The sequence below is a fragment of the Coenobita brevimanus genome, chromosome 115 (genome assembly GCF_032717465.1).
Source record: "Coenobita brevimanus isolate Jiangsu-jjx chromosome 115, ASM3271746v2, whole genome shotgun sequence".
NCBI classification, from domain to species: Eukaryota; Metazoa; Arthropoda; class Malacostraca; order Decapoda; family Coenobitidae; genus Coenobita; species Coenobita brevimanus.
The window spans coordinates 4767198-4783806 of NC_137068.1; the positions used below are offsets into that span (position 1 = coordinate 4767198).

The 16609-nt window shown below is 41.0% G+C and overlaps 1 protein-coding gene across 1 annotated transcript in view; it reads right to left on the bottom strand.

Annotated features, from left to right (window-relative positions):
• Positions 1-16609, bottom strand: part of emb (exportin-1 emb) — a 92288-nt gene that overhangs the window by 14868 nt on the left and 60811 nt on the right. The window contains exons 14-16 of the mRNA XM_080286984.1: positions 15670-15833; positions 13381-13515; positions 4845-4949 (exon numbers count right to left, since the gene is read on the bottom strand). Coding sequence (XP_080143110.1) covers positions 4845-4949; positions 13381-13515; positions 15670-15833 — 404 coding nt within the window. The remainder of the gene's footprint in view (positions 1-4844; positions 4950-13380; positions 13516-15669; positions 15834-16609) is intronic.

Genomic DNA, 16609 nt, shown 5'->3' on the forward strand with positions numbered 1-16609 from the left:
GTGGCTGCGTGTGTGTGTATTTACCTATTTGTAGTATACAGGAATTGAGCAATGCTCGTGTTGTCCTGTCTCCATATCCACATTTATCAAGTCTACCTTTACACACATGAATGTTTTTCTCATGCACCACCTCTTTGTCTAAGTCGTTTCAAATATTAATGAATATACCTAATTGTGATATACACGGAATGTACTATGCTCGTGGGTTTCTGTCGCTGTTTCTCAATAAGTCGAATTTAACTTTAAACTCGTTTAAGTTTTTAGACTGGACGATCTCTTTGTCCAGGCTATTCCATAAGTCTATACTTCTGTAAGGAAAGCTATATTTCTTGATATCCTTCAAGCAGCTTGACTTTTTCAATTTCATTCCATGCCCTCTTGTTGCTCTCTTATCCCATACAAACAGATCTTCTTTGTCAATTTTATCTACTCCCACCATGGTCCTGAACACCGCAATCATGTCTCCCCTCTTTCTCCTTTCCTCTAACGAAGGCAAATCCAGTTTTTCCAGCCTCTCTCTGTATGACAGGTCTGTCAGACTGGGGACCATCTTGGTTGCTGTTCTTTGTATTCTCTCAATCTTGTTTATATCTTTCTTTTTGTGTGGGCACCACACTACCGCTGCATATTCTAACCTGGGGCGGATCATGGCCACTATCAATTTTTTCATCATTTCCTCATCCATATAATGAAATGCTACTCTTATGTTAGTCAAGAGCTTATAAGTCTCTCCAACTATCTTGTTAATGTGCTTTTCTGGTGACAAACTATCTTGGACCAGCACTCCCAAATCTTTCTCTTCTCTCCATTTTGTGATTAATTCATTACCCAAAAAATAATTCAGTGATGGTCTCCTGCTACTTTTACCCATTTCCAATATTTTACATTTCTTTACATTAAATTTCATTTCCCACGTCCGGCTCCAATTGTGTATCCTATCCAAATCCTCCTGCAGTATTTTACAATCCTCCTCAACCTCTATCTTCCTCAAGATCTTTACATCATCAGCAAACAGACTCGCATAACTGTTCACTCCATCTACCATATCATTTACGTAAATCAGGAACATTACTGGCGCCAACACTGAGCCTTGAGGGACTCCACTTGTTACTTCCCTCCATCCAGACATCTTTTCCTTTATTACTGTCCTCATTTGTCTCTCTCTCAAAAAGTCTCTCATCCATTCCAGAAGTTTCCCCTTTAGTCCTCCTATATACTCTAGTTTCCACATTAGTCTCTTATGAGGTACCTTGTCAAAGGCCTTCTCTAAGTCTAAGTACACACAATCCACCCAACCATCTCTCTCCTGTACCACATCAATCGCTTCTTGAGTAAAAGCTCAACAAGTTTGAAACACATGACCTTCCACTTCTGAATCCAAACTGACATTCAGCCAAAATATTCATCTCTTCCAGATATTTTATCCATCTGTCTTTCAGGATTCTCTCACACAATTTTGCGACCATGCTGGTTAGAGACACTGGTCTATAATTCAGGGGTTCTTCCCTGTTTCCTCCCTTGTAAATTGGTACCACATTTGCCCTCTTCCATTCTTTTGGCACTTTCCCTCTTCCAGTGAGCATACAATTAAGCTGTGAATTTTATCTGCCAGTTGTTCTCTGCATTCCTTCAGTACCCAATTAGAAATTCCATCAGGTCCTGGGGCTTTCCTTACATCTTGAGTTTCCAGTAATTTATACACTTCCTGCACCTCCACTTTTATATCTTTCATCACCGGAACATTTCTAATCACTCCCTCCCCTTCCACAAGCTCCTTTTCTTTAGTGAAAACTGACTGGAAACGTTTGTTCATTATTTCTGCTTGCATTGCCGCATCCTTAAAGACCTCTCCATCTACTTTCAGCTTGGTGATTCCTTCCTTTTGTTTCAGTTTGCCATTAACAAATCTATAAAACAGTTTGGGTTCATCCTTGCATTTGTCAATTATACCTTTTTCAAAATTCCTTTCTTCTTCCCTACGTATTCTTGTGTATTCGTTTCTTGTTCTTTTATATTCTTCCTTTGTTCTGTCGTTACCTCTCTTTCTCCAATTGTTCCACGCCTTATCTCTCTTTTTTTTGGCTATCATACACCTTCTATTAAACCACTCCTTTTTCCTGTTTTCTTTCCCTCTTACTCTTGGTACAAATTTTTCCACTCCCAAATTATAGAGGTCTAGAAAGATATCCCACTTCCTCTGTATCTCTCTTGTTTCTCTGAATTTTCTCCAATCCGCATTTTCAAAAAGGTTTCTCAATCCTGTAAAATTTGCTTTGCCAAAGTTGTATCTTCCCTGTCTATGAAGCTCGTCTCTTGGCTCAACGTTTCCTATTAACATCTGGAACTCAATGACCACGTGATCACTTTTTCCCAAAGGACAGAGATATTCCAATGATTCTATTACATCGGGTTCTTTGGTGAACAGTAAATCTAACCTTGCTGGTGTGTCCTCACCTCGAAACCGTGTCTCTTCTTTGACCCACTGTGTCATCACATTATTCATTATTATATTTAATAACATAGTATCCCACGAATCCTCGCCGCCTCCTGAGTACCATTCCTCCCAGTTCACCTCTTTACAATTAAAGTCACCCACCAAAATTATATTATTGCTTTTCTCAATTATTTTTTGCAAGTAGCTAGCCATATCTGACAACATCTCATGGTATTCGTCGTCCTTCCATGCTCTCGTCTTTGGGGGAACATACACTACCGCCATATCTCTCTTAACATTCTCTCCAGTTTCTAATTTCATATATATCACTTCAGCCCTGCCTTCTCCCATTTCCACAGTATCTACATTTATGTTGTTCTTCACTGCTATCATCACTCCTCCTCCCTTTTTTTCTTTTCTGTCTTTTCTCCACAGTTTGTATTTACCATCTCCCAAATGAACATCAATATCTTCTCTTAATTTGGTCTCTACAAAGCACATGACATCAGGTTCATGTTCTCTCAAGAAATCATTAATTTCGATCCTTGTCGATATGAAACCATCAACATTAGTATATATCACCTTCAAATTATTTTTGACATTATTAATACCCTCTTCTCTCCTACTCTCTGTCCGTACCACTTCCTCAACTTCTGATCTTTCACAACCATCCCCCCTAGTTTCCTTCACTTCTATTTCCTTAAATACCATTTCCTTACTTTCATATCCAATACTCTCCAAAAAAAAGTATTACGTTCTTCCTCTGTCCTCTTATCATTTTTTTCCTTTACTTCTTCCTTTAATGATTTTAAAACTTCTCTTTCTTCTTCATTCAGATCTTTTCTTATTATAATATTTTCCATCCCCGCCTCTTTGCTTAATTTCCAGGTCACTTTAAGTATCTCATTTATTACACTTTCTGATGTAAACTTGACTCTCATTGGTCTTGTTTCCCCTTTCTTATAAGGCCCTATCCTCCTTACTTCCTCAATTTCTTTTACCCACTTGTCTCCCTCGGGGTCAATCTTGCCAAATATTCCTCTCACCATGTTCGTGTCTCTCTCGAGTCTTGCGAACCTAACCTTTTCTTCCTCTTCCCTGTTTCCAAATACTACCACACATCTGTTCCTTTCTACAGTTTCTCTCACTATTTTCTCTTTTTTCTTCAGTATTTTCACTACATTTTCTTCCATTTCTTTCTTGTTCATTTCCCTTTCTTCCTGGATGATCTCTCTTAAGCTGACCACTTCTTTCTGTTCTTCTTCTACGTGTGCCCACTTTGCCTTGTGTTCTTCTAGTACATTACTCACCTTCTCCGTTTTATCAGTACTCTCTTCAAGTTTCCTCCTCAGTTCAACATTTTCCCTCTTCAAATTCTTAATCTCTTCATTGGCTGTTTCGTTGGACTGGATTAGACTCTGTATGGTGGTTTCCGTATTTCCTGACACATCCTTTATCACTAGATTCTCTACTTTTTTTTCGAGTTCACTAATCCTCATAATTAATGTTTTCACGAGGTCCATGACATTAGTATTAGCGTCAAATCCTTGAAATTCCATTCCCTCATTGTTTACATTTTCGGCCATCTTTAACCTACCGGTAAAATACCTAAACAGCTGTTACCGAATAAGCCACAAACATTCATGTATACTATTGCCAACAAATCTTTACATTTTTGGTAGTCTACCAACTTTCATTATTTTAAATTTAAAGAAAGACCCTAGGAGACAGGACAGACAAAATTCCTGGAACTACTCAAGGTTAGGAGCGATGCCTGGGACGATCTCTCTCTCCGGCGGTGTGTGTGTGTGTGTGTGTGTGTGTGTGTGTGTGCGCGCGCGCGCACATGCATGCATGCGTGTGTGGCTGCGTGCATGTGTGTGTGTGTGTGTGTGTGTGTGTGTGTGTGTGTGTGTGTGCGCGCGCACGCGCGCACACATGCATGCATGAGTGTGTGGCTGCGTGCATGTGTGTGTGTGTGTGTGTGTGTGTGTGTGTGTGTGCTTTACACCTCTTAATCACAAATCAGAAGCATACCTCATTTGCAGCTGGATCACTTAAAGTAGAATTTTGCCTTCACAATTCCTATACCGTACTAAACTACTTGTATGCACAATCCCCTCTCCGTAACACCCCACCCTTCTAGGTACCGTAGTCCATATTTTGATCCCTGCCTTAATTCTTAAACTCACTCTTCTTTCATTATTTATCTATACAAATCTTTTCAGTAACCTCTCTTACCATTCCCTCAAACTACCAATATAAGTATTACCCACTCTCGTACAAACTTGCATCAATTCATAAATAAGTACTACACAGAACACCTAATCTGCACAGAACACTAACATGATGCACAACAAACACAAGTAGAAATTAACATTTTTTGATTACTATGAAAATATTTACCTACCTGTGATACAAATGGATGTCCCAAAGCCTTGCATGCTCTAACATTGGTCTTCAGGATGTTGGCGAGTTGCTTCACTACGTCAGAATCTTTCAAAATATCAACATTCTGGAAAAAAATGGAAGATATTTATGACCACAATAATGGCAATGTAATTGTGGAATTATGCTCACATAGAAATATTATGTCTATTGGGAAGATTTTTATGTGAAAGATGATGGAAGGACAAGGACATGAACAAATTGGGGAAGAGTAGATGTCAACCCCCTACATGTACAGCTGGTGGCACAGCTCCAGTTCCTATACATGTACAGCTGGTGGTCTCAGGGGCACAGCTCCAGTTCCCATACATGTACAGGTGGCAGTCCCAGGGTCACAGTTCTAGCTCCAATACATGTACAAGTGAGGGTTTTGCAGCAGACTTTGAAACCAGCTGGGTGTAGTTTGGTGCACAAAGGCTGCCAGACACTCCCTTTTGTGCCGTGACGTGTCACCAACACCCATCAGTCAGCCTGCAGCGTATGTGTGACCATCACTTTTACTGCTCACTACGTTGCATAACTGGTATATTTGAGGACAACGAAATACACACTACATAAGAGTAAATGTATTTGTAGAGCATTATAATACACTGTATTTCTTATTTCAAACACAAAAATGCACATATATATTCATGGTATAGCGGGAATGGAGAATGTGTTAAAAGGAGCCAGATTGACGCTGTGCTTGTAGAGAAATCAACGTTGGGAAGTGTTGTTGATATGAGGGAAGTGAGAGGATGATGTGGAGGTTTGTCAGATCATATGATTGTGGTAAGCAAGATCAAGCTGAGAGGAGTGAGGTGGGCCAAGAAAGAGAGGAGCAGTCAGGGAGAGCAACTGAAACTCGAGAAGCTGAGGATCAAAGAAACGGCAGATGAATACAGGGCCAAAGTACGGAAGGAGCTGGAATCAGTGAAATGGAATGAAATGGATCTGGACAACCTGTGAAATATATATACAAACCGCTTGGTCAGGAATGCTGAAGTGGTGTGTGGTGTGGCAAGAGTAACAACAAAGAAGAAAGGTATGGCATGGTGGGATGAAGAGGTTAGGAGGGCAGTGGAGGAAAAGAGGATGAAGCGGCAAGAGTGGTTACAGGACAGGGGTTCAATTGAAATAAGAACTAAATATAGTGAAAGCAAGAAGCACGTAAAGAGACTAGCGAAGAGGAAAAAGGAGATGGTAAATGATGATTTTGGAAGAAAAATGAATGAAAATCAATCTGAAACTAGGAAATTATTCTGGAAAGAGTTGCGGAAATGTTGAAGTGACAGTGGAAAGAAATGTGAGGGTGAAGGAGGTGGTAGATGATTAACCCACGGATATGAAGTAAAGACCAGATGGAAAGAATATTTTGAAAGTCTGATGAATGGGAATCACTCTGAAACTAGGAAATTATTCTGGAAAGAGGTGTGGAAATGTTGAAGTGACAGTGGACAGAAATGTGAGGGTGAAGCAGGTGGCAGATAATTAACCCACGGGGATGAAGGAAGGACCAGATGGAAAGAATATTTTGAAAGTTGGATGAATGGGAATGGAGAAAGCAGAGCAGCTGTAAACATGATTGGTTTTGGAGGTGTACACAGAAGGAATGTAGTGCCAGGAAACGTGACACTAGCGGGGGTGAAGAACGCTGTGAAGCAGCTGAAAAATGGGAAAGCAGCTGGGGTTGATGAGGTGTATACAGAGACGATTAAGTGTAGTGGGGAGAACGGAATGAAGTGCTTGTTGGAGATATGTAAGACAGCATGGATGAGTGAGACTGTGCCAGTAGAGTGAAAAAAGGCTGTGACTGTACCCCTGTTTAAAAATAACAGTAAACGAAGTGAGTGCATGAATTATCTTGGCAAAAGTCTGTTGTGTTTTGTAGCGATGGTATATGGAAGAAGTATTACAGAGAAAGTAAGAGAGATGTCAGAAGACCATGTGAGTGAAAAACAGAGTGGCTTTAGGAGTGGCAGAAGATCTGTGGATCATATATTTGCAGTGAGACAGAGAGTGGAGAAGGCTTGTGAGAAAGACTAAATGGTGTTCATGGCATTTAAGGATCTGGAAAAGGCATATGAAACAAACAGAAAAGGACTGTGGAAGGTTTTGCACACGTTTTGTGCAGATGGTAAGCTGCTATGTGCCATTAAGAGTTTTTATGATGGTAGTGAGGAATGTGTATGGTTAAATGGGCAACTATGTGAATGGTTCGTGATCGGTGTGGGTGTGCAACAAGGTTGTGTGATGTGCCCATGGTTGTTCAATACATATACGGATGGGGTGTTGAGAGAAGTAAATACCTGAGTAATGGATAGTGGGATGGCATTGGTAAAGAATGGTGATGGATGAAATATCTAAAATTGATAATGCTGACGATGCAGTGCTACTTGCAAATACTGGACAAAAACTTGGTAGACTAGTGCAGAGTTTTGTAGATGTCTGCGAGCGTTGTGCTTTGAGAGTAAATGCAGAAAAGAGTAATGTGATAGTTAGTGAGAGAGAAGATGACTACCAATGTAATGCAACAGTGAATGGAAACAGACTGGAATTGGTGAGAGTTCAAATATCTGCATACACTGATAGAAAGAGGAAAATATGCAAAAGAAGTAGAAAGTAGAGTGACACAAGGAAGGAAAGTAGATGGTGCTATGAAGGCCTTGATAAGAAACAGAGGCTTGAGTGTTGCAGCTGCACGAGGCCTAAACGAAAGAGTGTTAGTGCCAACTTTAACATATGGATGTGAGACCATGGTGTGGCATGAAAATGAAAAGTCAAGATTAAGAGCAGTGGCGATGAGGTTGCTGAGGAATGTATGTGGAGTACAAAGAGTGGATAGGATATGGAATAATATGATTCGTGAACGATGCGAAGTCAGGAAGTCTGTGGATACCAGAATCGAAAAGAGTGCACAGTACTGTATTGGTATGGCCATGTGGAGAGCATGGATGACTGCATGATGAAAAGGGCATATCTGAACGAATCTGAAGGAGGAAGGAGGTGAGGTAGGCCAAGATCAATGTGGAAGAGTATGGTGGATGAGTGTGTGAGGAAGAGGTATGGAAGTTGGTAAGGCTATGGGAGTGACAAGAGATTGAGCTGGCTGGATGAATTTTGTTTGAAGAAGCGCACACCCTGGGATCTGGCACCCCTTTTAACGTGACAGTGTTTAGATTGTCTCTATCGGATAAGTATACGTAAAGCTACATAAAGTGGTGAAATAATTTGGCCTATCAGATGAAGCCCGGATTCAATGGGCTTGAAGGATGAGTGAATGGAAGCGTGGCCCACTAAACTGGGCAAACTTCAGCTGTCTGGATGCTGCTACCCTTCACCCCACCCTAGGGTGGGAATGGAGTCCAGATGATGATGATGATGAACATTAAGCTTGTAAACTAATACATACAGATAATTTGTAATAAGAAAAGCTTGACATAATATCCATGCAATACATACTGGTTTCAATTGATCTACCACTGAACGACTTGAAAAATATTCACATAAGTTTACAGGTATTCATAACAGTTATACCAATCCAGCCAGTTTTCATTTATCTGTGGTTTATAACAATTATTACACATTCCTGATTGGTTTTGGTAATGTACAGAGAAGGAATGTACTGTAGTGCCAGGAAACATAAAACTGGCAGATAAGAAGTATGCTGTGATGCAGCTGATGAACGGGAAAGCAACTGGGTTGATAAGACATATGCAGCAATGATTAATGTAGTGGAGTGAGTGGAATGATATATTTGAGAAATGTAAGACAGTACAGATGAATGAAACTGTACCAGCTGAATGGAAAAAAGCTGTGCAAAATAAGTGGAAAGTTGAGTGGCACAGGGAAGCAAAGTGGCTGGTGTTACAAGGGCCTTTACAGAAGCAGAGATGTGAGCTTGGCCCCTACAAGTGGCTTGCATGATGGAGTTTTCGTGCCTATTCTAATATACGGGTGAGAGACTATGGTGTGAGAAAATGATAAGTCAAGAGTAAGAGCAGTGGAGATGCAACTGTTAAGCAATGTGCAATGGATGTGGGGAGTGGACAGGATATGGAATAATGTGATTTGTGAAAGATGCAGAGTAAGGAAGTCTGTGGACACCAGAGTGTAAGACGGTGTGGTTAGATGGTATGGACTTGTGGAGAGACTGGGAATGAACAGTGGCAAAAGGGGTATATCTGAGCAAACTTGAACGTGGTGGGCCTAGAAGGTAGACAAATATGGTAAATAAGTGCGTGTGAGGTACAGGAGCTAATGACGCTACGGATCTGACAGATCAAGCTGGGGTTTGATATCCCTTTTTAACAGCTGTCAGACTATGGCCATGTGCTGAATGTTTTTTGACCCGTCAGGTGGGGCCAAGATTCCAAAAGCTTGAATGATGAGACCCACTCACTTAGGAAACTCCCTGAACAGGAAGGCTGCCAGACATTGAGCAGCATGGAAAGCTGGCATTGGGTGACTAAGGCCAACACATGCGGCATGTTTAAGCCTTTATAAACGATACGATACAATAAAAAAATTTCTGGACCCTATCTCACCTCACCTTGGGGTGGGAAGGAGATCTAGATGATGATGATGATGATGAATGATAGTTATACCATACTTTTCCAACCAGAGCTTTCACGTATCTGTGGTCCACTATTAGTATTCCATTTCTCCTACCGTGGTATGAATACTGAGTATCCATGGGTCATCAGATTGACTTGATATCATCTGCACAGTTGCTAAAGTTAACTTCTCCCCTAGTTCTAGTGCAAACAAAAACGCTTTGTCATTATTAACCAACACCTTATTAGACTAATTTTTTATACTATCCTGTGAAAATATCTTTGTGCATTTCAACACAAATTAACGTAACTGCAGCATTTGATGTTATGGCTTTTTTTCAATTGTCTGTTTTATTATTGAACAATTTATTTGGATGAAATACTGTTCAAATCTCAGAAAAGCAAGGTTTCATCATCATCATCCAGACCTCCTTTCCCACCATAGGGCAGGGTGAGAAGTAGCAAAGTCCAGAGAGCCCAAGTTTGCCCACTCTTGGGCTGTCTGGATGTTGCTACTCCTAACTCTGCCCTCGGGTGGGAAAGGAGGTCCGGATGATGATGACAAAACCTTGCTTTTACTTAAACTAAAAAGGAGAACAATTTAAGGAACGTGGCATTCGATATGTCTACCCCACAATAGCTGCTTTCTCTGAACCCCTTTTTACCATTAATGTTCATACAGTTCATCCATCCATCCATCATCCAATCCTATGTCGCCTCACAAGGACCATAGGAACCCGGGACTAGGCAAGTTGGTCCTGACATTTAAGATGAGAGTGACCAGCCTTACTCATCCCTGAGTGGCATTATTTGAGCAGTAAACCCCAACCACCCCTTGCATATAAGCCTAAACAGACTCAATCCGATTGGAGCGCAATAATTACCCACTTAACCACCAGGTGCCATAATTTGGTTATGTGGTTACTACCCAGCATAGTAAATGGCACCCTGATGTACAGGAAACCATTTGGCTTGTCACTCAGCGTACAGTCATCTATAGGCAGAAGGAAGAGGAAAGAATGAAGGAAAGAAAGACAGAAGAGGGTGTGTTATACTGTAAAAGTGTAAAAGTATTTAAAAACTTTTTTTTTTTTTTTAAGTATCCCACAGGTCAAGTTATATCTGTCTGCTTAAAGGAAAAGCAGTAGAATGAAGGAAAGAAAGACAGAAGAGGGAGTGTTATACTGTAAACGTGTATTTAAAAACTTTTTTTTTTTTAAGTATCCCACAGGTCAAGCTTATACCTGTCACTTAAAGGAAAGGCAGTGTACTGTATTGCATATATATACTGTTTGGTGACTGTCACCACCTGTTAAGCAGGCTGCACTCCATCTAACCCTATTTCTACTTTTAATTTTTTTTTTCGCCAAACATATTTCTACAACCATGGGGATATCCAGAAGCCTATCTTCTATGGGTAGAGAGTAGCTACTGTATGATGAAATAAGGGCAACTTGTTTCAATTGCTATCTTCGCGGGAAAGACTATGCCTTCAGCACCAGGAAGACACTTGTAACAGGTACTGCTTATTTCATAAGGGTAAAGGTGGATTTGGAAGGAGTCCATTTTTCTCTTTCTGGCTCAGTGCAAATCTTCAGAATTTTCCCCATAAGGATGGGGTTAATGAAAAGTTAAAAAGTGCTTCATAACCTGAAGTACTGTATACATATTATATAAGTCTGGAATGGGAGGTAGTGCAAGCAAGGACCATCCATGCATTTAAAGATAGAAGATAAAAATTGATACAGGACAGGACATGAACTTAGCTCAAATCCTGTATACTACAAGTAGGTAATACATTTGTCTGAGCTCCACTTGGATTCTCTTATCATGAGGTGCTATCAAAAAGTTCCCGGACAGTAGTTCCTCCATGTGAACCGTTTGACCTTGGCTGATGTGCAGAATATGATGTGCAGTACAACCCTCTGTTTACTACTCCCCATCATTTCAACTGGGTCATTGCTTTCAGTCACTTTTGCAGCTGACTGTAAACAGCTGTCTTCAGTGTCAAGCACATCTTCATGTGCTTTGAAAATGGATTCTTTACAGGAACAGTCTCCATCAAATTTATTTCAAGCACATTAAAACAGATTTTGAAAAGCACTAAATGCTTAAACAATCTTTTGGCAGCAAAGCCATGGGAAGAACGCGATGCTTCAAGTGGTTTTCTTGATTCAAAGCTGGCAGAACATCCGTTGACGACAATCCACGTTCAGGATGTCCAACAACATTAGTGACGGACGAAAATATGGTGAAAGTGTATAGACTCATTCAAGCTGATCATCACCAATGTATTCAAAACATCAAGTGTTGCCAGTATCTCATTTGGTTCAGCACAGCATTTTGTCCAAAAATATGAAAACACACAGAGTAGCTGCAAAATCTATGTCACGTGAGTTGACTGGTTAGGCCCGGAACCAAAACAACGGCCTTCACAGAGAAACAGTCCACATTCTCCACAGCCAAAAAAAAAAGCATGCCAGGTGAAAAGCAATGTCAAAATCATGTTGATCATGTTCTCTGACTGGCAAGGTGTTGTTAAGAAAATTTATTCCACAGAGACAGACTCGTAACCAGCATGTTTATCTTGATGTTCTGAGGCTCTATATGGAGGATGGAGTGAAAATGGCCAGAACTCTTGGTTTTAGGAGACTGGTTGCTGCATCAAGACAGTACATCCACACACACAGCCCTGCACGTTCAGCAGCTTCTTGCCGCCAATGTGCCAGAGCTCCCCTATCCTACACTCTCCCAGGATCTTGCCCCCTGACTTTTGGAAAGATGAGTTTGAGAAGTGCTTCCAGAAGGTGCAGCAGTACTGGAACCAGTGGATAGCTGCAGGAGGGGATTGTTTGAAAGGTTGCAAAGTGGACTAGGATATATGGTCAGCCCTTTATTTAAGTCCAAGTCTGGAAACTTATAGCACCTTGTATCAAGCCAGCCCCAAATTTGTTTCTTCTCAATAAGCATAATTTCCATCCATCCAACCCAGTGGCTACAGGCTCACCAGAGGTGTAGGGGTCCAGGGCAGCTACTCAATCCAGGCATTTAATAGCATAATGTGAGCCATAAACCCCAATCACCAGTCAGAACTAGACCTTTATGGGGAACATCCAGTTAAAGCACCTTAACTTACTAGACAACCAGGCATATAAACACTCTCTGAGACATATGTTGGTGTAAGTCTTTCATGTGGACCCAAATAACAGCAGAAGGAAGCTTGAATTTTGCTTAACATAATACCAGGACATTTAATATACCAGCAAGGAAGCCTTCAGTCAAAAGGTTACAAACTATTTTAACTGATTTTCACTGCACTGGATGTATTTAGGCATTTAACTCAAAAGCTGGAGAAAGCCTTCATGTGGTATCACTGGTATGGTCAGGTGGTGGAGCTCTCATTCTGCAAAGGTCCCTCAGCTACTTCCCTATTCTCCTATCCCACTTGAGGTGGAAGGTGGGGTGCTGGATAACAAATTAAATCAGCAGTCTACTGGGCTGATGTTTCAGATGAGCCTAGGACTGTCTCTACCATTAGTACTACTCAAGAGGCCTACTGATCAAAAGGCAGAAGAATGAGTGCATAGAAGGTAAGGTCACACTGAGAGAAGAGGTATGCACAAGATGGTGAAAATGATGGGGATGGGAGTAAGCAAGGATGACTAAGACTGTGGCTTGCATGTTATTTATGTGGAAATTATACCGATGTAGTTTTTATCAATATCACAAGAGGGAATGAGGCGAAATGTGCAGAATAAATTGCTAAGGAAAAGGTACTTTAAAACCCCAACAGCCACTTAAAATATGACATGATAACAAAGATTACAAAAGCCAGTGCACACAAACGTACAAGAGGGTACTGTGATATAAAGCACAGAATAAATCACTGAGGAGAAAGTGCTGTGAAATCTCCAAAGCCACTAAATATATCAGCAAGATCCATTTACCACTTATCATACTCACCCTAGATGCCTGGTTGATGATCTCATCCCACACTTGATTTGGCAGCATCATGTACTTCTCAATGAGGTGTTCCTGAACAACCTGGTCTGTCTGTGCGCTGATCATATACCCGACTGCCTCGTAGAATGTGTGAACCTGAAACAATGAATCACGTTTTCAACAGTTATCAATTCTCGTGTTAAAACTTATTTTTGTAAAAACATTATCTTTAGTTTTTACACATCTTCATCTCATTCATAGAACACTCCTCTCGCCCTATCCATCCACTTCCTCCTTGGTCTCCCCTTCCCCTTCACTCACATTCACTCTCCTAGTAAATACCCGTCTTAACTCAAAGGTAAAAATGTATTTTCCTTATGACCTGTCTGGTTTTTATAAATCTTTAGTTGTTACTGTTGTTGTTCTACTACCCCAATATGTCTGTGTGAGCAGACCCATCAACCATAATCAAACAACTGCCCCTGCAGGGCCATCCCATGCAGATGGCATAGCAAAGCATGAGGATTAGTATGGAGGTTTGGTTCTTGGGTGGATGCCACATCTGCATCTCTACCCAGTTAACTGGGGCACCATAGCAGGTTCCATGTTATCCCATTACTTGGTTATATGGTTACCACCCAGTGTTGTAAATGGTTTCTTGGGTTACAAGAAACCATTTGGCTTACCACTCAGTGTACAGCCATCTTGAGTGGAATGAAGAGCAGTAAATAGTGACAGGATGGATGGAAGAAATTCAAAGAGATGAGGAAAGACATGGTGAAAGAATTATAAACATGAAGAAGTAGGCAGCACTACAACAAATGAGTGGATGGTGGGCACTCCCACTTCATAAGTATTTAGTCATTTTTTATTTATTTATTTTTTTTTAATTTTTCAAACGCTATGTCACCTTTTCTCGATAAGGGGTAAGGCGTTGCCCCTGGGTAGAGGACTTTGGTTTAGGAATGTGTAGAACTTTATGACCAGATGCCCTTCCTGATGTCTACCAATGACCCTTGGGTGGACTAAAACCTCTGACCCTTCGGTCAGAGCACTCTTACCCACTTAGCCACGGCTGCTAAAACCAGCTAGGTGACCAGAGAGCGCCACCTCTCCTGGCAAGGCAGCTTACCTGGGTGCAGCACAAACTCACAACTCTTCGGTCTCGAGTCAGGCACTCTACCACTCAGCCGCCATATCCCCCCTCAAATATATAAAGAACAATATTTCCAGTTGCCTTCAGAGGTTTTGTAACATTTCTTCTTTAGCCATTTGCTATCCACATTACACCTCAATATCATCTTGTATGTAACTGATGCTATTTATGTCTATATTAAAATAATACATGCAGATGATCCATTGTGACTAGAGGAAAGGCTGGGTGGGAGAGAGAGATGGGTTCAGGTTACACAAAACTCTCTGAAGATGGGTTCTGTGTTGCCTGAAACATTTGACAAAATGAAGAATTGAAGCTCTAACCCCTCTCTCTCTCTCTCTCTCTCAACCTTACTTAAAACAATACAAACAACATTAGATTATTCAGGTGTAATGTGGAGGGGAAAAAAAAAAAAAAATGCTATGAAAGAAGTGATACATTCAAAACCTCCTTACTTATAACTGCAAAAAGGTCTTCTCTATAGTTTGTTCACTCTATCATCATAATATTCATCTGATCCAGTGCTGCCCCATGAGGAGCATAGGAGCCAGGGGCTAGGCAAGTTGGTCCTGACATTTTAGATGAAAGTGATCAGCCTCACTCATCCCTGAGTGGCACTGCATGAGCAATACACCCCAACCATCCCTTGGATATACACAAGCACCAGCTCAATCCGGCTGGAGCGCCTTAACTGCCCACTAAACCACCAGGCGCCAAAATCTGAGTTATATGGTTACTACCCAGCGTACTAAATGACTTCCTGATGTACAGGAAACCATTTGTCTTGCCACTCAGTGGTCACCCACAGTCTGATGGAAGAGGAATGAATGAAGGAAAGAAAGCAGAGGAGGAAGGAAGGAAAGAAGGAAGGAAGAGAGGAAATGGCATTCACTTGAAAGCACCACTACACTGAGTGAGTGGGTGGTGTGCGCCCCACCCTAGATTATTATCCTTTTGCTGCTTATATCACCTAGTACAGTGGCAGAATAAAAGAATACAGCAGCTCTACATCTTTGGTAGTTCTTTGTGACTACCACCATATTTTAGCATAAACTTCTTGTTACAGCTCAGCACTCAAGATGGAGAGACAGCAATGTTATGCCCAGTTAGAGTGCATAAAGTATAGATTACAGTACTGATATACCCTATTGTACCTGTTGAGGCTGAAGATCACAAATGATGGAGTTGATGGAGGACAGAATTTCCTCAATGAAGGGCATGGCTTCCCCAACCTGCATCTGCACAAACTGGCGCCGGCACTTCTGGGCGATCTTAATGAAGGTGTCACAAGCCATATCCTGTACACCGTCGTGAGTTTCTGTAATCATGAGTGAGAAAGTTTGTCACCATCATCATCATCATCATCACTATCATCATTCCTCTTTTCCCACAGACAGATGGAGTGGCATTGAGTGGTAACCTTAAAACCACACATTCACTTCTGTCCCATGTAAAAGTTCCCTGGCAAAACTACAAGCACAAGTCAGCATAATGTATCTAGGAAGTCCTTGTTAGGTAGCTGCAACTCTAGCACCATACGAAATGTGAATCCAGTGGACTGCAGGCCCCCCTTCCTGCAGTCCTAATTACATGTGAAGACCATTTGAAAATATCCTTTTTTTCCAAACACCTGGTATTGTAAACTGCTTTCCAGGTTGCAACAGAGATATGACATATTTTGCAAATAATAAATAAATAAAAATAAAAAGGACAAATAAAGTGATATATATATTATATACTTGCTGCATGAATAAGAGTATATCAGACTCATCACAACCCTACTTGTTGCTAAGAAATGAGTTATACAGACCTAGACATTAAAAGCATAAGTGTAATCATCATACAGCATGGCTGGTGAAATGGATTGTTTCATTGGCAAACACCATAATTTTTTTTTCCCCAACTTTCCTTGTATTCAAATATAAAAGAGACAGATGTCTGCACTGCCTAATAAAACATCTAACAATATAGCGCTAGCATCAGGGGTGAAGGTTGTGCCTTAGCATCTTGACCAACTGTTTGCTGGCATAGGTGAGGACTTTGCATTACTGTAACCCATGCAAGTGGCCCGTTTCCAAGCTCATGTGGGGAGAA